A 23480-nucleotide genomic window follows, 5' to 3' on the forward strand; every position below is an offset into this window, starting at 1 on the left:
GAATGTTTGTCCTGCAATGAGTCGTTCAAGAATCCTCAAAGCTATTAGCTTTATGACTCCACTCATGTCAAAATCCAATAGGATACCATCTTTGAGAGAAAAATCAATACAAGCACCAATGAGATTAGGAGAGGCCGTCAGCCAGTCAGGCACGGTTGCAAGAATCAAGAGAGAGTTCAGATTTGTAGAGAAGCAAATGTGATAATAACACCCCACTATGCCATGAGATCAAAACAACATAGTGATGAAGCTATATAAGCATAAAACCCAAAGACTGAGACATTACGGATATGAAAAGTTTGGCACTCAAAAATTCAATATTAAGTTTAAGCAAGCCAAACAAATGAAGGGAAAAAAAAAAATGATCTATCAATCAGAGGTTTTAACTTATGAAGATAACAAAAATGCTATATTCGTGTAACATAAACATCATAAGCACATGTTATTCTAAAACCATCAACAGCCATCATATACTCTTGCTTTAGTACCCGAGCACCAATATTCGGCCCTGGATTATGCATTTGAAAAGGGGTGAAATCTACCCTGTCTTTACCTTGCTCTATAGGACACCCAGGTGATGATCTCAAGCTAGTGACATTCCTGACTTGCCTGGAAAACTGGAACGCTCATAATATATCCGCTTAAATCATGTTGCCTCAACTTGGACACCTGTTCCAGAAGACACAACTGCATTATCATCTTTCTTCTCCTCTCCTCCAGCTGCATCTCCATTGGAGCAATGATTGCTTGTAACTGTAGAAATGTCAGCTTCTGAAGCTCCTGCTAACTTAAAACGTTCAACAGCAGCATCGAGATTCTTTTTCCAATTGGCAACTCCCAATCTAAATTCAATTTGAGAGCACTCAAATAGCATATTACCCCAGAAGAGATGAATCTGTGATCTCATTACAACTGCTTGCTCAGCCAATTCCTCAGGAGTAGGCTCACTAGGAATCTTACCTGAGGATTCGCCATCATTTCCTGATTTCTTTCTCCTTTTTAGCAACTCCTCCACCTTACTTGAATTTGGGTCTTTCAGTTCATTGGCTCTCTGCTCCTCTAACTTTTCCCACATTTCAGTAGCAGCTTTCATCTTCTCCTCTGCACTGTCAAAGAGTTTGAATGTCTCTGTTGAATCCCAGCTTGAAAGATCTTCTTTCTTTGCCAGAGCATAAGACCAGTGAAGCTTTGCCATCTCAAACTGCTGCTGCCCCATAGCAAGTAACCCTTCATAAAAGTCTGGCTTGATCGAAAGTGCCTCCTCATACTTCTCCTTGGCTAAGGAATACTTTTCCTTAACCCAGTGGTATGCTTTCTGCAGCTGTGCCGCCTTAACCTCCTGAGATGCATTCTCATCCACCGGGATCTTTTTCCTTGCAGCACACATATGAACATTTCCCCAGTTAAAGAAAGCCAATGCAGCAACCTCCTGAAACTTCAGAGCAGCCTTATCAAAGAGAAGTTGTGCCTCTTCACTTGTGACTGTCTCTTCAAGAGCCTCAGAACACAGTTCCATTCCAATCTCATGCAGATCAACATGAGCATCAGGATCAATGCCAACATTGTTTCGGAAAAGCTGAGCAAACTCAAACAACCAATCATCCATCTCCACCTCCTTACATTCTCCATCTTCAACCTCTGGCTTTCCTTTATGGGTTTCTATCGATGTTTTGTCATCAGCTTTGTCAGCCTCAGTCCCGATGGAATCCACTCCACAATCACCAAGCGAAGAGTGAGAGCCATTATCTCCCTTGATTTCCTCGCTGTCCATTGGCTTCTCCTCTTCTTCTTCTTCTTCTTCTTCTTCTTCTTCTTCTTCTTCTACTATTGATGGTTCTTGTTCAGGGTTCACTTCTACAATATGCAATCTTAACATTCCAAATGACTCTAACTTATCACTTTCTGGATCTTTAGGTACAAGGTTGTCCACATAAGCTTCAGCCAACTTTAGCTCACTGGTACAAGTTATAGTCACCAAATCACCATCGGAATCTTTGTACTTGATCAAAACAGATTTTGATGATGGAAATCGTTGCCCCACTATCTCCCTTAAAACTCTGAAGCTGCAATTCACTGGCATTTGGGCTAGTCTTATATCATGATCATACACAAGCTTCAATTGCCTCCATTGAATAGCGGCCAATTGAGATGGCCTGGGAGCAGACATGGAAGTGGATGATGCAGGTGCTTGCTCCTTTAAACTACCCTTCAATTGCTTATCATTGGACTTAAAAGAACCAGTTGCAGGTTTCAAAACAACCTTTGGCATTTGTGTTTTGACATCAGGACCATTTTCTGTTGCTGCAATTTGTGGCTTTTCATTCTTGTTACTCGATGCACTGTTGGTTCCCCCACCAACCCCTGCACCCTTCTTAGGTGGAGTCCTAGCAGGCAAACACGGGCCAAGGCCAGCAATAGGTGCACCTCTAACCGCAGAAGCCCCAAGAGCAGCAGGCGATGGGCGGCTCTGGAGATCCTGTTGAGCCTCCTGACGAGGCCCAAGAGCCGTCCGAAGCCTACGGGCAATATCTAAAGCATCCCCATGATTAGGATCAGAACCCAAAAGAATTTGCACATCCGCCATAGCCATTTCATACTTCCCTACAGCCTCATAAGCTCGGGCCCTTCGCAGAAGAGCCCGAACAAACCGAGGCTGAACCTGAAGGGCCATAGTGCACTCAGATATGACACTGTCATAATCAATTGGTCTCATTTGCATCAAACAAGCAGCCCTATTGCTATGAAACACAGCCCTATCAGGGTGGGTTTTGGGGATTAGCTTAATAGCACTATCATATTGTTCAAGGGCACCCACATAATCTTTGGCCTGAAATCTCTTATTTCCTTCCTCTTTTAGCTCATGAGCTCTTTTCAGAAACACAGCTGAATCCAAATCTATGTTACCATTACTAGCAATGTTTGCATTGTTAGGAGCAGCATCACTAGCTACACCTTGGTTTCCTGCCCCCTTCTTTCTCCTACCCCCAGACTTCCCCATACAATTTCAAAATTATCCCAGAATTATACAAAAAAAACACTGAATTTCTGACAATTTTTATCAAAAAGATTCAATCTTTACAATTATTTGAGCAATTGGATATTCTAAATTATGAATTTCGATACAAAAATAGATAATACTAAAGAGAAATAAAGATAACCCACTTACAAATAATGAAAGTTCTGACCTTTGATGATAGATTGGTGTTATCTGATAGCCCAGAAAACGCCTTTGAGAAAACCCAGAGAAATGGTGAAGATAGATTTGATGGAAACGATAAACACCCCTCGATGAATGTTCTAGAAAGGGTGGGAGAGGTGTAAGATGGGGTTTATGGAAGAGTTTTCAGAAGAAAGAGAAAAGTGAAACCCTAAAAAAAAAAAGGTAAAAATTGGGTTCAAGAACAAGTCATGGAGCTCAATCTCTTCTTTTTGCCCATTCCAAAAATGTATTTATCCTTTTTCCCTATTTCTATTTTGGTACTAAAATATTTATTGTTGATATTCCATCTCCCACCTACTTTGGATTTTGCTCTAGAAAATTAAGATAAATTGTGGATAGATTGTAAATTGTATTTCTCCAAAAATGCTTAAAATAGAATACACCTATGAATGATGATGTATTAGTCATTTAAGCTAGAATGTTTTGATGCATGACAAAAACAATATGGTATGTCTCATGACTTCATTTTTTATTTTTTACAAAGAGTTAGTTGTATCTTAATTACTATTGACACATTGACATCAATAATTTGATATAGCTTTATTATAGACAATTACATCTATTGTCATAGACTATACATCTTTTTACAATTCGACATCATAACTTTCAATATAACTCTGAAATTGTCATTGAATAGGTGATGTGTCAAGATTTAGGTCACAAATCTCATTACAATCACTTTTAGGATGAAATTCAAGGCTCCCATAACTATCTTTTTATTTGTTGCAAAAAGTAGTCTAGACCTAGTTCCTTTTATTAAAAAAAATTTAGTGTCTGATTGTTAATAGTTGCATTATTATAATATTGTTACCTTAGAAGACTTGCCTCTTGATTGAAGGTATAATATATACGAGAGTGAAAATGAAATTAAGAGAGCCATCAAATATTATTATTATTGGCTTTTAAGCGGGGATGTGTATCACATACTAGTATTAGGGGTATATAGTTCACAAAATCAATGCTCACTGGTCAGTAACAATAATGGTGAAATTTTTCCAACAAGCATGACAATTATTGATCACAATGAGGGTCGCTAACTTTTACAGTAAAAAAGGAATTAAAAAAAGTAAAATGAGTTGCATTAATTTTAACTCGAGATTCATATTGGGGTGTATCGTGTATTGGTAATGAAAAAACAATTCATTAGCCATTAAAAAGTATGTAATAACGATGAAATTTTCTTAAAAATATGAAAGTGGTTAGTCGCAATGTAAAGGTCTTAAACTCTCAAAATATATTACGAAGTGTTCTCTTCTTTTTAAAAGTTTTAAGGTTCAATTGACCTTAGTAAACCTTACGTAAATTACATTGTAATCGACCACTATTATTATTGATATTTTTTTAATTTATATAAAAAATAATAAAAAATAAAAATAAAATCAAGGAATGATGAGGGCATAATAGTAAATGACCCAACACAAAACTAGGGTTACAAAACTTGTAACCGCCCTCTTATAAAACCTGGCTTTGAACTTGTATTTTCCTATCTTCACTCACTTTAGCTTCATCGTTTTTTTATTTTATTTTTTTTCAGAAGTAGTATTTTCAATCTCAATCTTCCTTTAATTTTAGTTAAATTTTGTTCAATGTTTTATGAAACTAAGCCTTAGTTCGTATAATTAGAGGGAAGATAAATTATAATTATCTTTCATCAATCGAAAAAGAAGGCAAAAATGAAGACGAGCTATCGTTTCAGTCGTCATCTTGTACATCTTTTTTATCTATTGACGATTCGATTGTTGACTCGCCTACATTTTTAATCTGTTTTCTAGGGTTTATGATTTTTTTTTTGGGTTTTTCGATGATTTTGATGATAAATAAATATTAAATAGAGCGTATATGATGGTTTATATTATGCAGAAATTTGACACGAATGGAAAATTTGAATCTTTTCCTTGTGGACAACTTTATTTTGCTGATGCGCTTTTAAGTTATAAGTGTTCGATTTTAAAACTACTTTTTGATTTGATTTTGGAGCAATTTTTTGATTTAATTTTGAAATAATTTTAATGGAAATCTTTTTCGAATTTTTGTTGATAAGATTTGTATGATATGTTAGTTATGCTTATGAATTGATTTAGCTGTTTAACCTAAGCAAATATTCAGTAATCTCATTGGATTTGTAAATGGGTTTCTCGAATGATTATTTTTATCCCGAGAGATTTGAGGACTGTATTGTTTGTTAACTGATTGATCTTGAACTTTATCGGAAACTGATTGTGCTCGAACTACTGATTGAGTTCGTACTGAAAGCTGATTGAGCTCAAACTGTATCGGAAACTGATTGTGCTCGAATTACTGATTGAGCTCAAACTGTTCGGAAATAAATCCACCCTGAACTACTGCATATCGAAAACTGTTCCCAATCTATGGACAAATGTGGACTTACGGAGTTCTTGTAATAATTTCGATGAGATTTACAACTATTAAGGATACTTTCAATCGTGCAAAAAAATGTGTTTAATTTGATCTTTGTGTAAGAGAGGATACTGCATCACACAAAATAAGAAAAATGACTATTCCTGAATCCTGAACATTATATGGAATTTGTACAATGAGTAGCAGCTGCCCTGATATAAGAATGTTGAAGGGTATTTGTTATGTTATCTACTCTTTGAGCATGAAAATTGCATTTGAGTGTTTTTCAAGCTTGAAATGTCGAACGTCTCCACAAATCTCTGATCAGATATTCTAGATTTCACTCCGGCAAATCTCTGGTACTCGTCAAAGATTGAGGACAGGCACCATTTCTGCAGCTTCCTTAAGCATCCCACAAGACATCCTGTTCGGTGCTGCATACAAACATAGATGATTTACCTGATTGCTACTGCTTGAAACAATGCGACTGCTATAATATAAAAGCAAGAAGCCAAGAAATACAGAGGTGATGATCATACCTTTCCACACTTGCAGTGTATAAGAACTGGCTGGTTTTTTGCATCTGCTTGACACAGGAGAAGAGAAAATAAGGCAATTGAAACTGAAATTGTAATCTGAACATAGATTTATGGCTTAATAAGCTCTACATACCTAGAGCAGTTTTCAGAGCTTCACGTACCCTATCTTCAGGAATATTAACGAATGGTTCCTGCATAAATTGAACATGTTAGCTAATGCTAACCCATTATGTATACACGCTAACAAGTTTAATCAAAGAGTTGTGGTGCATAATTAGCTTGCATAAGAGTTTCTGTGATGTCAAATGAGTCTACACTATCAAGCATAGAAATACCAGATAATAAAGTGAAACAGAGCAAAACTCTCAAGGTAAGCGACAATATAGGTATGCCATGTATAGAACCAGCTTAGGTAGTCTCTACTCTTAAGGAAAGCAGCAGTCTCTAGTTGAGCTATCAAGAAGATTAACATGAACTATATCTAACAAACAAAACTCACAAATCATGTTTATAAATCTAGTGATTTTAAAAGCCGGCTCTAAGCCTCCAACAGCATGAAAACTTTCAAATCCTGAAAACACTCGATTAGCAAAAAAAAAACACTACTTTGTTGTAACTATCCTATGAAGAAGTTCTGGGCACCAACAACCCTTTTAATTCCCTGCAATCCAAAACAAGGTTGCTCAAGGCACATGAGAATATGAACAGAAACAGTCACTAATATCAGTCCGCCACAATGATAACGTAGCTTGTACAATGCAAATGGTGATTCCAAACTTACATTCATCATTTCCTCTTTAACACATTTTCAGCAGTTTAGTTTGAAAATTTTAGGTGCTCATTTAGCAATTTTGTCCGAGCTGATTAGAAGAACGATAGATTTCGTGCCAGTTAGCATTGAGCTTAAACATGAATTGACTTTGGAATTTTTTCTCAAAGTAACTTGACAATCACAGTTACCTATTATCATAATTCTACAACACAGAAAACAGCAGCAACAACCATCACCTCATGCAGATTCCAATTTTGGCTACAGAATACAAAGAAGTCTTCAAAGTTGGAATTTGCCAAGGCTACTAAGCTGGCAAATGTAATATGATGTCAGTCACTACATTTTAACCAGTTATCAATTAAAGAGTCCAACTTTCTGAAATTCCAAAAGAACATTTTTTTCTCCTTAACTTCAAAAGGCCAGTTGGTGTACTTCAGTACTTGCCATATATCTCATGCAAATATTCAATAAAAAATTCAATAAAAAAATTTCTCATACAAATTTCTACAATTGTTGCTAAATAATCTTCTTTATTCTCTTCTTTAGTCTTTATTCTTAATTCCTTATTCTTAAATCTTTATTCTTCTTTTCCACAATAAGCAACTTAATCATTTTTCCGTGGATAGATCCCAAAGCCAAGTCAATTCATCCACAAATTCACGATAAGAAGTACCGAAACCACCAACAGGTGTTTGTATCAAGTAGAAGAATCTTTCCCCCTATTAGATTCTAATCCGGCTTAAAACGGATTAATTAGTCTAGTAGGTTCTAAATTATCGGGTATGTTATAAAAAATGTAAAAAGGTGACAAAAATAACTTCAATAAAAATACTTTAATTACTTATATCCATAATAAACTATATATTGCTCACAATGTCACTCCATATTACATTGACTACATGCTTAACATTCATTTGACCAATTCAAAGCTTAAAATAATGATCAAACTTTCCAAAAATCAAACCTTGCTCATCTCAATGCCAAATTGAAAGAGATGAATCCCATTTTCTTTCAAGAACTCCGCGATCGCCTCCGGATATGGCTCTGGACACAAACATCTACAAAAGCACACCATTAAAAAAAAAAAAAAAAACAATTTTAGAATCAATTTATTTAAAATATAGTGTAAAAATCAGTTAAAAAAAAAAATCGAGGTCAAGAAAAGAGAGGAGAGAGAATTACATGACTGATCGGAGGCCTAGGGTTTGCAAAAACTGTAAATTAGAAGTGTCGGGAAACCCAGACCTGAAAATGCCATTATCAACCATTGCAAAATTCAATGGCGGAACGTACGAAATCTCGTCGCCGACACCGACGCCGCCATTAACGCCGCCGATTGAACTGTCATTTTTCATGATTTTCGCGCCAAAAATCGGGAAACAAAAATCGTTGGATTCCCCTTTTTTTTATATAAATTTTAAAATTTAATTTAGTTATTGTTGTTACAATATTTTTTGTTTTCATGGGATTTTTTTATATTGGGAATTTTATGCGGAAGTTGGAGAGGTGGAAGACAAAGAGAATGAGGGAATCATGGAGGATATTTAATGGTCTCTACTTTTTGTTATGGTTGGATTTATGAGGCTAGTGTGTATTGTGTGTTGATATTAAAAAGAAATGTATGTGGAGTCGTGGAGAGCAAGCAATATGAACAAGAATACTCAAGTAGTCAAGTATGTAGCCATTGTAGGCCGTGTTAGAAACGGGTTCAATATAGTTGTGTCGATCAGTTATATATGAAGCTCCATGCATGACCCCTCGACCCATATCAATGTTTTATGGCCCGACATACCTTTTAGATAAATTTAATAGTTTTCATTTAACATAATCAGGTTGATAATATTTTAGCAGTGTAGCAATTTGCTTTTCAAAATATTCATATAAATTAATTTCAACTAAATTAAGTCAAGTCAAACAACAAATGAGCTAAGTTAAGCATAATTACAGCAAAATAAGTTATATTATTATTCTCTGCAGTTTTAATATATATATATATATATATATATATATATATAATAAATAAATAAAAAAACCAATTTCATTTAGTCAACTACATTTTTTTTTTTTCAAATTTAAAGTGTTGGCCCAATTTTAGTGGTACAGTGCATTTACTTAGATGGAATTTTGAACACAAGTAATGATAAACTTTGGCCAATTTAGCTAAAAAAGATTATCAAGCCATGTACCTATGGCATTTGTGACTGTGAGTCTGATTAAAGGTTGATCTAGCCAACGAATCAACTTCGTAACAAGTAAAATAGAGGCGATAGAGCGCAGTAGCAGCGCATATATTATTTGCTGACATTAACCCAAATACAGCCAATTGGTAGGTAGCACACAAAATTTCAAACACTTCAAAAGATCAATCCTTAATACGAAGTATATAAGAAGCGGCTACTTCATTGATTATGAGCAAGTAGTGGCAGCAATAGGAAAAGTTACCTAAGCGTCATGGAAACGACTGTCAAAAGTGCAGGGTGTTGAGTACTACATCACTGCAGAGTGCAGACAGCCAACAATGTAAGTTGTATGGGATATAGCTTCAAGAATAATCTCATCATTACCGGCCAACAACCTTCAGGCTAGAACTCTAGATAGCCATATAGATCGATTCAAGCTTTTTCTATGATCATATCCGCTCTCTTCCACAAGGAAGGAACAAATCAAATAGTTACATGGTTCCTTTCGATAATGAACTCCTAAAACTGACTATATACACAAAAGGAATCAGCTAGAAGGAAGCTACAAGAACTTTCCATGTCATATCTACCTCTGTGACTTATTTCAGGTAGCAAGTGCAAGTAGTTTGACATTTCCTTGACTGTTAGCAGCCATAATCATGGGGCTGTCACTCTTCCAGCAAACTGCACTGATAAAGTGTGCTCCTCGATCCTCATCAGCATCATACAATTCTGATGAATTGAACTTGTATCGAGCAACAGGCTTAGAAATAGCCTGCAAGTGAGAGGGAAATTGAATTGACCACAGAATTACTAAAGATATAGCATTTGCAATACAAGTAGTTTCCATGTCCTATTTTCTGTAAGGACTGTATTGATTGATTCAAACACTTTCTATAATCAAATGAGAGGAAGTTACAAGTGTTAGCATTGTCCTATATTTTTGGGGTCATTTACATACCTTATGATAAACAAAGACTTCGTTTGATTCACTGCCACAAGCAAGGTATTCGCTATTTGCAGTGAGGCCTACAAAATTCTTTTCATTCGTATGACCTCTATACACCTGAAGCTGCAACGCGGTGGGAAAATAAATGAGCAAACAAATGTAATTGATTAAGCAATCTTTTCGAAAGAATGAACATGATTTTTCCGATTAATGTAAATCTGAGCCCCACTTTCAACTGGATTTTGGAATAAACGAAATACCACCTCTCCTAAACTTAGGCGTGCATAAGCCTCACAAGTCATAAAGGTATTAAACATGATTTATTAATCATTTCAATTTTATCCTTCTTGAACCTGCATATCAAAATTTAAAATTCCCACCGAGTAACTAGTTTCTACAAAATATTACCAACTTATTTTCCTTGACATCCCACAAGCGCAAAGTGTTATCAGTTGATGCAGAAGCAAGTTCGTTGGCAGATAAGAAATGAACATATGAAACAGCTTTTCTATGACCAGAAAAGACATGAACAGGCTGGCTTATATTTCTTAAGTCATAATAGTGAACATTATGATCTGCAGAGCCCACCTGCACAAGATAACAGCCAGCATTAAAAGTTGAAGTAATGAAAGACGCTGAAGAAGACACATAGAATAACACTCATAATCAAGGATATGAAATGATTAAACAATAAAATTCCTTTTCCATACACTTGGGCCATTCCTATCCTTTCCCCCAGGTCACCACTATGAGGCTTAATAATGAAAGTGACAACCTTATTTGGATATCCTAGCCTCCTAGGTATGTAAATAATTAACATCAATTCTAAACAGAGGGAACACTTCAGAATAAGCCCGAAGATTCCACTGTGATACGTATACGACAGTTGAATGAAGTCCACAAAAGCTTTGAAATATATTAGAAGAAACAGTCACGTAACTATATCTCATAAGACATCAAAAAATTACTGAATTGAATTTAAAGAAGAGGAATACTTACAGCCACATGCATGCTAGATCCAGGATTACACTTCACAGAGCATATATTTGCATTCAAGTCAATATTAAGAGCACTCTTTTCCTGTTTGGTGCACCAAACTTTAACCTGTTGAAAAGCACCCAAATTGCAATGGATCCATAATGAGCTGTCTATCTGGAGTGCTTTATAATATTTCACTAACTATGATATTAGCCTACTTTCAAAGACATGCCTGCAGCTAAATTCATCACAGATTCCTTCATCCTTTTTCTTTGGTGTGTGTGGGTTGGGGGGCGGCAATACCCAAGGGATCACCACATATGATAATTTAAATGACTTAGATTAAGTTCATTTCAAGAAACAGTTGTCTAAGTTCCATCTTCCAATTTCTTTATCATCAGTGTTGTGTTCGCAATTTCCTACTAGTAGAATTCACCATAATCATCGAGTTTATTTCCAGAAACAGTTCTCTATGTTTCATCTCTAATGCCTACTAGTAAAACCTAGGCTTTTACACTGAGGCCAATCTGAGAGGAGATCTGCCACAAGAGAACTTGAGGCCTTAAAATGGTACACCATCACCAGATTCAACACCACTCAATAACAATATCGCTGCAGGATGGGTCAGTACTGGTGCCAGCCCTGCCAGGTGTCACATATGTAGCCTCGCCACTTATAACTTGTAAGAAAAGATGGTGTTTGACAACCTCCAAATAGTTGAACAAGAGATTCACCATGACAAAAATTCACAAAATGGCACTAACTGAAAAGACAGGTCCAAAATCATATACAGTATAGATAGAGCATTATAAGATATGAAAAGGATGGATATTCACTTTGACCTCAACGACAATATATACAACCTTCAGGTTAGGTAAACTTTCACCACTTATCCCTAAAAGCTTTCATTCAATTTCTTGTGAAAAGGAAGCCCTATGTATGTAAGATACATAAGCAGTATCTTGAAAAGCATAGCCCAAAAGACAGGTAAGCACCATTTACCTTGCAGTCATCCCCACCAGATACCAACAGCGAAGGTTCAGTACGCGAAAAATCCACACTCCAAGCCCGTTTTTCATGCTCCTCGTATTCTCCAACACTCTAACAAAGTTAGCATTACTGAAATAAGTCAAAGTCCAACCAAAACCAGTAGCCTAAGAATGTAGAACAAGCTTAATGGAACAAAACAGCTTATTAGTACTATTAATACCACCTGATTAGTAGCAATGTCCCAAACATTTACAATCCCCTCATAATCACTGCTGGCAATACAGTGTTTGGTATACTTATTCCAACTCAAACAGCTTAGTTTAGATCGTGTAGCAATGTCAACAACAGCACAGTGCACTTCTGCTGGTTCATCAATCACCTGAAGATCAATTTGTTCCCAAGGTTAAGTACTCAAATGACAATTACAGCAAAAGATCTTATGAAAATAAGCGTGTCCGAACAAATTTAAGGTAAAGCAAGAGGTATTATTTGTGCATGGAACACAACCCTTCACATTCATTAATGATCTACTCTCCAAACTTTTAATCATTCTTTTTCTTTCTTCTTCATTTTTTAAGTTGGGGGGGGGGGGGTTGGTGCTAGGAAAATAAAATACTAAGATGAAATATGTTGTAGTAGTGTACATCCTTCTCTTGAGCATGAAAGACCTTACAGTGGAAAATTCAAAAACTTTAATCCGCTTGGAGACACCAGCAGTAGCAAACAATTCATGATCTCTGTCAAATTCTATGCTGCAAAAGAAAAAACACATATCAAAGGTGGTGAAGAGGCAATTCAGAATATATCATATTGTAACTTGATCATCAATTAGGGATAGAATAAGATAACAGACAAAAAGAAAGAATGAACAGCATGATGCAAAGGTCAAAGCTAGTTCTACTAAAAAAAGGCAGTCAGTTTTAGACCTCTCTACCACGTAATTGAAGCAAATTACAGTGGCAAACCATACACTAACAAACCAGTTACAATCAGGATAACCGAGACTTGTTCTGACAAAGGATTATACAGAATGAATTGAACATTTCTAGCTCACACAGACTTGCAGATATATAAGATGTAAGGAGAGTTTTATTTTTTTATTTTTAAATTCTGGTGAAAAAAGGATAGATAGAGAGACACTGAGAAAGTAGCTAGTCCCATTTCTTCAATAAAAGTTGCCATAAGTAGATACACTCCACGTAGCATAATAGTGCGTCCATAGCATGTCCATCACTAGCAAAACTCATAAACATTGAATTTTGATGATATCACTAAGCTGCAAAGCCAGCAAAGAATGACACACTGATGTTCATTTATTAAAACAGAAGAAGCTTCTAGCTTAGTGGCTAATGGCCATAATCAAGCAAAATATCTACAACCAATACTTAGCATATAAACAGGTACAAGTGAGCCTCTAATCATCAAAAATTACATATCAAAGTTCACAGTATATCAATGACATGGAGCACAGTCAATCAAAAGAATTAAGATTTCAAAGAAAAGACCCACCTGGAAATGATATTGGCATAGTGAAAAACGTTACCAAGCCTCAACTCTGAAATAGGCCTCAACTGGCTGTAACAATACCACCCAAAAAAAGAAAGAAAGAAATTGAGCGTTTCAATAATCCAACTATGGGAATTTAAAGTGTACTGCAAATAACAGATATGATGTATACGGATATACCTGTATCGAGTACAGGAAGTAAGCACAGACTGAAAATCCTGAAGTCCTGCATGATAGCCTAAGCTATTTGTATGATTCATATGGCTTCCTTCTGCTGGTTGCTTTTGTTTGGCCCAGTTTCTCCTTTTTTGCAGGTAACACTCTTGCAGTTCAGTGAACTGCAGAAAATTATTGATAACAAATTAAAAAATTTCAATGCTCAACTGAATCTATTGTAATGAAGCTTCAATTTAGTCAACTATTCAACCTATTTAACAATATAGATAAGAGTCATCAAGCACAAGTTCATTATGCAGCTGAAAAATTACTGACATACATCTTTCATATACATGCAGACTTCAACTGAATTCAAGGGAAGGTACTATAGTTAATTATTGAGCCACCATCAAGAAGTTGCAAGACCTAATATCATGACAATACATGACAGCTGAATGTGAATTATGGGTGTAGGCTGTTCAGTTAATCTTCACTTAACAAAACATAACAGCTCACACATGTAAATTGTGTAAAGTGTAATATAAATGCTTATTGACTTCTTTAAATACCCACTACGGAGTACTACATATAAATTACAGCGATTATCAGAAATTTCAAAAATACAAACCTGTGTCTCAACCTGCCTTTTTCTTGCTTTAAATTTTTCAGTTGGAGCCTGCTGTTGCAATTCTGAGCCTGCACGAACATCGTTTTCTAAATGTTCTTGAGAGCATGGAGCACCTAAATTGCCTCCTTTACATTGAAGACTTCCTGGAAATGTCTCTTGTGTACCAGAACCACCAGCCAAAGGCCTCCGTACTTTATCACAAAAACCTTTTGTATCAAAGTCATCTCCTCTCAGTCTCAATCTAGCTGTATGACTCTTGTTTACATTCCACAATTCTGTTTTGTGCTTTTGAACAGCATCTATGTCCTCTTTGATGTACTGGAGATCATTTTGTATCTATACGAACACCGTAAGATAGATTTAAAATACTATTTACCACTAGAGTTGAAGCTTAACATACTAGAATAGCAAAAAAGTACAACTGCATAGGACAGTAAAGAAGTACAACCACACCTAAATAAGCTATTAATGCAACTCACATGCGACAAGGAGAAAGGACAGAAGGATAATAATTCAAAACATAGTACAGTATTAGATAAAGTACATCAAACTAGCTTTAACGAGGAGCCAAAAAATATTATCAGGTAATGCTACAGGTCTAATACAATAGTAGCAGCAAGTCAGCAACAACAACAAAGCCTTAGCCCCAAAATGACTTGGTGTCGCTACTGTGTCCGCTAACATGAATCATCATAAGGAACCATCCGCAAAGAAAAAATGTTATAAAGAAAGGAAAGTGATAAAATGAAAGTGGGCAAAAAAATCGAGAAAAACATAGTGAGCAAAAATGGGGGCAGTGTAAACTCTGTAAAGTAAAAACCAAAAAAAAAAAGGAAATACAAATAAAATTTGATTAAAGCGGGCAAGGGCATATAAAGAGAGGAATAACATGGAAGTAAAAACACAAGAAAGTTTGAGAAAACCTACTAGTCTAATACTTCGTAAAAAAAAGCCAGCTAAAAAAATCTAGCAATATATATAATTTTGACCTTTTTCGGCTATACCACCATAATTAATAGATATGACTATACAAGTACCTGATGAAGAAGTGATAGAAGTGTTAATCAACCTTGTCACAAAAGGGTGTAAAAATGTTTATATATATATATTTTTTATTCCATAAGTAATAAGTTAAGATACTTTTATATACTAAGCATTCAACCAAAGATTTTTCCATCACAACTAAGAAATAAATACGCAATACCATCAGTAGATGTCAAAGAGAGAATCAATGGGTAAAGAAAAACAAGAGCATCCAATAATGCTTTACATTGTTAACAGAATGACGCAAAGCTCACTCAGATGACTTTTATTAGTTTCGTATGCAATACAGGCTATAGATCAAGGGGCTTGCACTACCTTTTACGCCGATGCAACCATTTCCTACTCAACTTCAACTCTATGAGCAATTAAATTAGGATGTATTACCTACAAAGCACTAGCTCTTACAGGAGAAATAATGCATCAAACATCACCAGATAATTTGAATTTAGCTGAACACACCTGACTAAGCTCTTCCAATTTTCTTTTTCTTAAGCAGACCAAAAACTCAAGGAGAACTTGCAAGTTTGTCTCAGCCTCCTCTTGCTCCATTTTTCTCTTCTTTTTCGCAAGTAGAGACAAAAGGCAGTCAAGATCCTTCACAGACACATCACAATCCTGTCTACAGGTTATATCAAAGAGTGAATACCAATTTAAATAGAATTAAAGCCACAGTTAAAGCATAGAATTAAATACATGGAGAAATATTCTAACAATACTTCACTCACACCAATTTGATAATTAAGAATTCAGACCGATACTAGTGGGAAGAGAAATATTACAGGAATAATCAGTTAAGAAAAAAATTGCCTATGTTTGGTATTATATGAAAACAATATTGTTTGATAAATATTAGTTTTCAGTGAAAATATTCACTTCCAAAGCAACATAGGATCATAAACCTTAAATGTAAGATTACATTGGCAAATTATTCTTAGATACTTTCTTTTTAGGAATATAATGGCTAGAATCATATTGAATCAAAAGATTTTTGGACAAGGGTAAATGATAACATCCTAGCAGGCTAGCACAATATGATAAAGTCAATTTTGCAGGCTAGAGAGAGGATGAAATGACAACAATTTGTAGCTACTGTTTACGGAAGTCAACTAACCTGCTGCAGTGCTCGGCGAAGTTGTTCACTCAAAGAGGCATTTTTTGCAAATTGATAATCACACATCCTCTTTGATATCTGTGGATTGAGACACATTGTTGAGTTATAGATTGTATTTCAACATAAATTACAAACAGCTTATTTGATTAACTATCATGGAGTGGAGGGAAGGGAGGGAGTCTACTTGCATTGTTCCCTCCCAATGTCCAGATACCCTAATATAATACTTGTTCAAAGTAAAATATACTGCTCTTGTTAACAATAATATCGAATTAGAGAGAGAGAGAGCAAGAGAGGAAACAAAATGCACCATATGCCAATCACTACCCACAGTGTCCCCATACATGACACATTCGATACCTTAAAAAGGGCTACATTGGAAAAGGGGAAGTTAAATTGTTAATCCCGCATTTGCAAATTAACTGTTCGGCATAGACCCTTTACGGGAGAGGCAGAGAATTCCGGTTATTCTTCCCATATCACAGCTATTGAGACTTTAAACTACTTAGATTATATTCATGGAAGACAAGGATAAAGCTCGACGCTAATGGCATCCTCATCATACAGCCAGATACAGAAATATTTCTAACCGTGGTTCTGCAAGTGAGTCCCACAACCACTGATTCACAGAAACTCTGCCCCTCAAAGGACAACAAAAAGAAAGTAAAACAGAGAAAGATCCCAAAACTTTTATTCCTATAACCTTAACTATCTAATAACCACAAAATTATCTCCCAAAATCTCAATTCCTATCAAAATTAACACACTCTAGAACACTTATTTCACTCAATTATGAAATTTTCTACACAAGTCTATCAAATTCGACACCGAAAATTACGGAAAAAATCACTTCAACAGCCAAGAACTAAGCTGCTATGTCACGTGCTTATGCTTAAACTCAACATAGACAAATTCAAGAAACATTTCTGTCAACCTTAGCCTAATAGCACAAAATGATCGCAATTCAACACCAAAAAAACCTACAAAAATCACAGTCAAATACTCAAATATAAAAATAATTTAAATTTAGATCAATATAACACAATTACACAGAAAAATGCATATAATCCACCCCAAAAATCAAGATACATTGCACTCAGAAACAACGAAAATTCAAACTTAGACAATCAAATTCAACACAAGAATCCTCAATCATAATCAACACAGAATCAAAAACAGAGAGAAGAACAAAGCAACGAACCTTATCAAGGGCAAAATTAGGGAAAATAAGCTTAGGAGTGAGAAAACGACCACAACAAGGGCAATCAGACTTGTTAAGAAGATGAGTGAAGATACACATATAACAGTAACTATGACCGCAAGCAGTGAGAAAAGCGTCTTTGATAATCTGCATGCAAATTGGGCAGAGAAAATCCTTGTCGCCGGCGATGGAATCTCCGCCTTCAACGGCGGTTTCATGCGGTGGAGAATCGGATTTCACATAAGGAACTAAAGCTCCTTCTCCAATGGAGGTTTCCGCCATTGTTGAAGATTTTCCGATTTCTTCGAGGGTTCCGAGAGGAGAGAGAAAGGAGGGAAGTTTCAGAGAAGAGAGAGAGAAGATTGACGTGTCAGAGAAGAAAGGAGAAGGAAATTTAAGAGAGAGAGAAAGGAGGAAGAATGAATGTGAGGGTGGAAACTGACCACGTTAATATGGCGGGTGAGTTTGTTCTTTGAAGAACAAGCATTATATTGAATAAAAATAAGATATTTTTTTCGAGGGAGGAAGAAAGGAGTTTTGTTTTTTCAGGTGGTTTTTATGTGTGTTTTTGTAATTAAAAATAAAAATAAGAATGAACAATGCGTATGGTACATACGTTCTATTAAAAAATAAAAAAATGTGGAATGAACATATTATCTCTGTTTCATATATTTTGCAATTTTGAGATATTATTTATAAGGTATAAAATATTCCGAAGTTGCAAAAAATATGAAACGGATGTAGTTTGATAAAAATGTAATGATATGGCTATAGTAAAAAGAACTTAAAATGTAATGAACATATACCTACAATGAAAAGAACAAACTGTTAAATAATGTTCTTTATAAAAAAACATGATGTACTTTATATTTGTTTATAATGTGCATTTAACTATTAATATTATGTTTTTTTTCATATGTTCATTATTATGTCAGATAATGATCTTTATTAAATATATTGATAAACTATTGTAAATGTCCACATTCTTTGATTGTTAGTGTAATATACTTTTATTTGTGACATAATGTTCATTGCTTATTGTGAAATGTGAATTTTTTCTTTACATTATGGTGGGTATATATAAATATTGTTCATTACATAATAATATCATGTTCTTTATTAATACTTTTTTTTTTTAAAGTGCCCATACTCCCATAGTGACTTGTCACGCATGCCGATGCAAAATTTTGAGCAATAATATCTTTAATAATCATTAACTATAAATTATAACAATTGAACATTAATAATCTACTTATTGAGACGATTTCAACAAGTACCCACAATACTATATTTTTTCTTATGTATAATTCATAAACATTGGTCAAAGTATGATTAATGAATAGTGCCAAAATTCCAAATGAGGCACTTAAAAAAACGGAGGGAATATTACAGATGTTCTTTAGATATACAAAAAAAAATATAAAGCTGGATGTTATTTACAAAATAGCTATATATTTTTTACAAAACAACTATATGTTTTTTTCGCTTTTTTTATAAAAAAAAAATTAAAAGGCTGGATATGTGCCAAGCTTGGTAGGTACATATGCCTGTACCATAAAAATTTCATTTTGTATTTCATTTCGTTTGGGGTATGTTAGCCTTTTATCGTATCGTAGATATGTAGAAATGTAGAATGATGCTTTGTGTCTACTTACTTATCGGTCTTGAAAAGTTACAATTATTTTGCGATATACTTCGTATGAAAATTTATTGGATCACCTGAAAAATATAAAAAATAAAATAAAATTTGTCGGAGGAAGATAGGAATTTTTCTTTTCTTGTGATTTTTATGTGTGATTTTGTATTTCATTTCCTTTGGGGTATTTTAGCCTTATATTGTATGGTAGGAATGTAGAATGATGCTTTGTACCTTCCTACCTAATCCGTCTTGAAAAGTTACGATTATTTTGAGAAATTTGAACAACTTATTGGATCACTCAAAAAATAGAAAAATAATGTGATGGTCGTTAGAAATAGAATAAATTTTGATAATCAAGCGGCAAATTTGTAAATTAAATCAACAACCTTTCATTAAATGCGGGTTCTATATTTGTTGATTTTATTATGAAAATGTCATGTGACTTGATAAAATTGTTAATTTATTTGCGAAAATGCTACTTGATTAACAATTTTTGTTTATCCCTGAAATAAGTTAGGATTCCCTCTTAGGAGTAAGATGTTATTTATAAAAATAGTGGATGTGGTTGAAAGGGTAACTTATGTTATTCATTGGTTACCTTCTTTTTGTATTTTGGGTTTTATTCTATCCATAGGTGATTCAACAAAACATATGTAGCTTTCTTGTTCAAACATTCATCACTCCTACAAATCAATCATAGTTTTGATCTCATTTGTATGTGTTGTGCAAAGGGTTTCAAAATTCAAAGGACTCTACTAGCTTATGTTGCCTTAGTTTCTTGTACTATGCAAAATCTTCTTTAAGTTTAATGATGGCTTTATGTAAAAAAGAAAAAAAAAAAAAAAAAAAAAAAAAAAAAAAGGGCATGACATGAGTGGGGATGAATGGAAATTGGAAAGGTGGAAGGGATTGAACTATTGAAAGAAGAAAGATCAAAATAGACAAGGTGTAGATGTACTAAATAACCGTGTGGCAGTCATTATGGAGGTTACTTTGTCAGTGTTATAGGGGTTACTTACTCGGTCATGGGTTACTAAGTCAATCAGGGGTTACTCGGTCAGTGGTTACTCACTCGGTCAGGGGTTACTAAGTCGGTCAGGGGTTACTTGTCGAGTCGTCGATTAGGGGTTACTTGATCTATGTCAGCTGGTCACACGGTGTGTCCAGCCACACATAAAAGTTGCTGAAATTATTTAGGATACATATCGTTGATTCTATCTAGAGTGATTCAAATAATGAAATCGGCTAACTCTAATTAAATGGTAGTAAAACTACGTGTAATTCTTATTTTTAGATGACAATTATTTTTGAACAAAAGAACAAAATTACAAATAGTTTAAAGTCATATCTTGGGTGTTTTTTAAGAGCGGGGTAGGGTAAGCAATATTTTTGCCTACTAATCATAGAGTATAAGATTAATGATATCCAACCACAAAAGTAGCTTACAATCTCACAATCACTCATTAATTCGTACATTAATGGTTGAATAGACTTGACAATAGTAGAGTTAATACCTTCCCATCATCGAGCTCCAACCACCTTTGATATATCCATGGTAGACAATTGAAAGAATAACGGTTGATTGAACATATGTGGTGACTTACTGACTTGACATGCAAGGTTAGTAAGGCACAGATCCTTCAAGAAGATGTCAATGATTAAGGTGGCAAAATTAGTGAGGTGTGGTTTCCCACCTGTTCAACACATTATATTGCAAAGTTAATGTAATTTGTTAGGGAACCCCACAATGACGGAAAATGAGTTTGCACTTCAAATCTTTAGCTTTGGTACTCTTCATTGTGGGTATATCGTATAAAAAAATAAAATAAAATATTGTTTTCACAATGAGAGTGCCAAAATCAATATTTGGAGTGCCGAGTACACCAGATGTTGCCCATTCGCCCAACTTAATGTAGCCAAGGAGTATAACAAACATGTAAGTGATGTAACTTGAGGTTTTGCAATGGAGCCTGGATCTCAGGTCTCTGTATTCTTACAATTTGCTGCTGTGAGTTTTATCAAACCTGCCTCGGCAAGGTGCTTTGTTATAAGCCACACTTCAACACATAAATATCTATCTCTAGACTATATAATCAAGCCAGATCATATTAAACAGATCTAGTACACAAGCATGAAGGTAACACTTCAACTAATCCGTATTTATAAAACTTTTAAGGTGCACATAAATTTGGCAGTCTAAAATTTATCTTATACTCTGAAAACACTACTCCCATTATCATAACTTCGTCGTCAATCAAATATGGACACCTCTTGTGACCCACAACAGTTTATAGTTAGGGTAAATAAGTTGGTAGCTATCCTATGGTGTTAGGTGTTACGAAGTCGGACCGAGATCGAGTCATGATAAGGGAAAAGGGGTAGACAGAAAGAGCAAATACCCCCAAAAGAGGTGTTTGCCCTGCATAGTTAGCTAATGAAGCCCGCAGTTTACCATCTAAAAAATCCTTAAAAAGGTTAGTCACTCTCACTCCACTAGTTTTGTGCCCCACTAGTTGGTGACTAGGTACAAAAGAGATGTGAACAAATCTTCAATGTATTGTAGACTCCACTAGAAACTTATCACAAACTATTCTTGATACCCTCAGATATTATGGATGTAGCAATCGACTTCTCAATTATGATTGAAGTTAACAGGAAACGCATCCTCCCCGAACCCCCCAAACAATCGAAAAAAAGAACCGAACAGTTCAGCTGAAAGTACACACATCAACCATCACATCAGTGCCTCCTCTAGGCATCCACTGGCCTGGGTATCAAACAGGCGCAAGCACCATTCATAATGTCCATACTTTCATAACTGTTGTCGTCGTCTTCATCCGCAATTTTTTGTTCACTTTCTCTCTAAACTTTGTCCTTCTCTATTAATTTGAGCCCACAAGAAACTTTACATAAGTAGCTGAAAATATCTACTCATGTATTCCTGTGGAAACCCTTCAACATTCCAAATGACCCCTTATCGACATGCATTGCATTAACATCGGCCACAACCTGGACCAAACGGTTCCTCCAGGAGGTCAAAAAGAGCTCCACAGAGGGGATAGAGACAAATATCAACCCACATTGCTTGGCATTATGTGTTATGAGGCTAAATCTCATAACATTCTAGCAAAGTCGAAAATATGCAGTAAACGATGTGCTATGTTATGCCAGTACAGTAATTTCTAAGCTGGACCTGTATCAATTACATTTACTAGTATGGCAAATAAATTTTCCAGAGAAACTTGATAATTATTGGAGTTGATCTTTCCACTACAGGACAAACCCAAGAGAAACTGGGACACCGAATATAACGACTGATGTGTAAGTGTGTGTATACCATAAGTGCACTAGCATATGCATGGTCTTATCACATAACACATAAAAGTAATCATAACTAACAAGCTTAATTGCAAATCACCCAAACACCTAGGCAAGATATGATAGGCCAATATCAAAACACTTGCCCAAAGGTGTTGTGACCAAACACATGTAATACCTACAAGGCAGATGCAACGTACCTTCCCTCTCCAGTCTCTAATTTTCGTTTCGGTAACGATTTTTTTTTGTTGCTATAGCTGTTGTAAGACTTGTGACTCTTAGATGATTATGCAGTACAAATACGTCATAATAGCACTACTGCAAATAATATTAGCAATCATAAATGTGTTCATGTCTATTAATTAAAATAATAGTATCAATATCTAGCCATCACAAGATTTCTAACAATCAAAACATGAAGTATTAATCTATTGCGTGCTCTAGAAGAGGACGCTAAGGGTGTGGCCTTACCACGCCATAAGAAATAAAATATATACTGCATGCTCTAGTGGACGCAATGTTCAATAGAGAAGCTAACACGGTAAGGATTCGCATAGCAGATTCAATACTTTAGAGGGAGATTTCAAGAAAATAACAGACAACCTTAAGAGTGGGACTTGCAAAGAATGATATATTCATATATCCATGGAAAGGGAACTCCGTACAAACTGCTGAGAAAGGGAAACTTTCTGGCTCAAGGAGAGTGTATATGTGTTGGGTTGGGGGAGGGGGGATGAGAAATCATTAGAGTCAGAGCAACTATCAGGTCAAGCGGTTTAGGGCGAAATCCAGTTTTTTGCTAGTAATAGAATTATAGAAATAAAAAAGACAAGACAGAAAATCCATGAGTAACGGTAAGGTCCGTAACATATAGCACCACAGAGAAGTAAT

General features: G+C 35.2%; 3 protein-coding genes across 4 annotated transcripts; all 3 read right to left on the reverse strand.

Annotated features, from left to right (window-relative positions):
* Positions 1 to 255: 255 nt before the first annotated feature.
* On the reverse strand, positions 256 to 3505 carry LOC110687419 (protein CLMP1-like). The gene has a single exon (XM_021864066.1). It carries the CDS (start codon positions 2996 to 2998, stop codon positions 647 to 649), a length of 2352 nt encoding a protein of 783 aa, XP_021719758.1. The 5' UTR covers positions 2999 to 3505; the 3' UTR covers positions 256 to 646.
* A 2128-nt stretch (positions 3506 to 5633) lies between these two features.
* LOC110687421 (probable tyrosine-protein phosphatase At1g05000) lies at positions 5634 to 8839 on the reverse strand. Of its 2 annotated transcripts, none has more exons than XM_021864068.1 (5): positions 8072 to 8839; positions 7854 to 7947; positions 6251 to 6308; positions 6118 to 6164; positions 5634 to 6012 (listed from the first exon to the last, which is right to left on the reverse strand). In XM_021864068.1, the coding sequence occupies exons 1-5, from the start codon at positions 8242 to 8244 to the stop codon at positions 5824 to 5826; spliced, it is 561 nt and encodes a 186-aa protein (XP_021719760.1). In that variant the 5' UTR covers positions 8245 to 8839; the 3' UTR covers positions 5634 to 5823. The 2 variants fall into 2 exon arrangements, with proteins under 2 accessions (XP_021719760.1, XP_021719761.1); XM_021864069.1 differs by having other exon boundaries at positions 6118 to 6161; positions 8072 to 8835.
* A 319-nt stretch (positions 8840 to 9158) lies between these two features.
* LOC110687420 (E3 ubiquitin-protein ligase COP1-like) lies at positions 9159 to 18264 on the reverse strand. Its single transcript, XM_021864067.1, has 13 exons — positions 17633 to 18264; positions 16432 to 16509; positions 15780 to 15935; positions 14277 to 14612; positions 13673 to 13830; positions 13496 to 13561; positions 12660 to 12738; positions 12210 to 12365; positions 11999 to 12097; positions 11018 to 11122; positions 10427 to 10606; positions 10031 to 10141; positions 9159 to 9844 (listed from the first exon to the last, which is right to left on the reverse strand). Exons 1-13 carry the CDS (start codon positions 17912 to 17914, stop codon positions 9674 to 9676), a joined length of 1977 nt encoding a protein of 658 aa, XP_021719759.1. The 5' UTR covers positions 17915 to 18264; the 3' UTR covers positions 9159 to 9673.
* Positions 18265 to 23480: the final 5216 nt, after the last annotated feature.

The sequence above is a fragment of the Chenopodium quinoa genome, unplaced genomic scaffold (assembly GCF_001683475.1).
Source record: "Chenopodium quinoa cultivar QQ74 unplaced genomic scaffold, ASM168347v1, whole genome shotgun sequence".
NCBI lineage: Eukaryota > Viridiplantae > Streptophyta > Magnoliopsida > Caryophyllales > Amaranthaceae > Chenopodium > Chenopodium quinoa.

Bases quoted from the DNA above. Each gene is read 5' to 3' on its own strand.
- LOC110687419 (XM_021864066.1), bottom strand. From the start codon at position 2,998: ATGGGGAAGTCTGGGGGTAGGAGAAAGAAGGGGGCAGGAAACCAAGGT.
- LOC110687421 (XM_021864068.1), bottom strand. From the start codon at position 8,244: ATGAAAAATGACAGTTCAATCGGCGGCGTTAATGGCGGCGTCGGTGTC. The intron at 6,309-7,853 runs GTTTGATTTTTG...CAATTTATGCAG, and splicing joins TTGGCATTGAGATGAGCAAG to GAACCATTCGTTAATATTCC. The intron at 6,165-6,250 runs GTATGTAGAGCT...TCCTGTGTCAAG, and splicing joins AGCTCTGAAAACTGCTCTAG to CAGATGCAAAAAACCAGCCA.
- LOC110687420 (XM_021864067.1), bottom strand. From the start codon at position 17,914: ATGGCGGAAACCTCCATTGGAGAAGGAGCTTTAGTTCCTTATGTGAAA. The intron at 13,562-13,672 runs GTATATCCGTAT...GTATTGTTACAG, and splicing joins ACTTCCTGTACTCGATACAG to CCAGTTGAGGCCTATTTCAG. The intron at 12,366-12,659 runs GTAAGGTCTTTC...ATTGATCTTCAG, and splicing joins AAGTTTTTGAATTTTCCACT to GTGATTGATGAACCAGCAGA.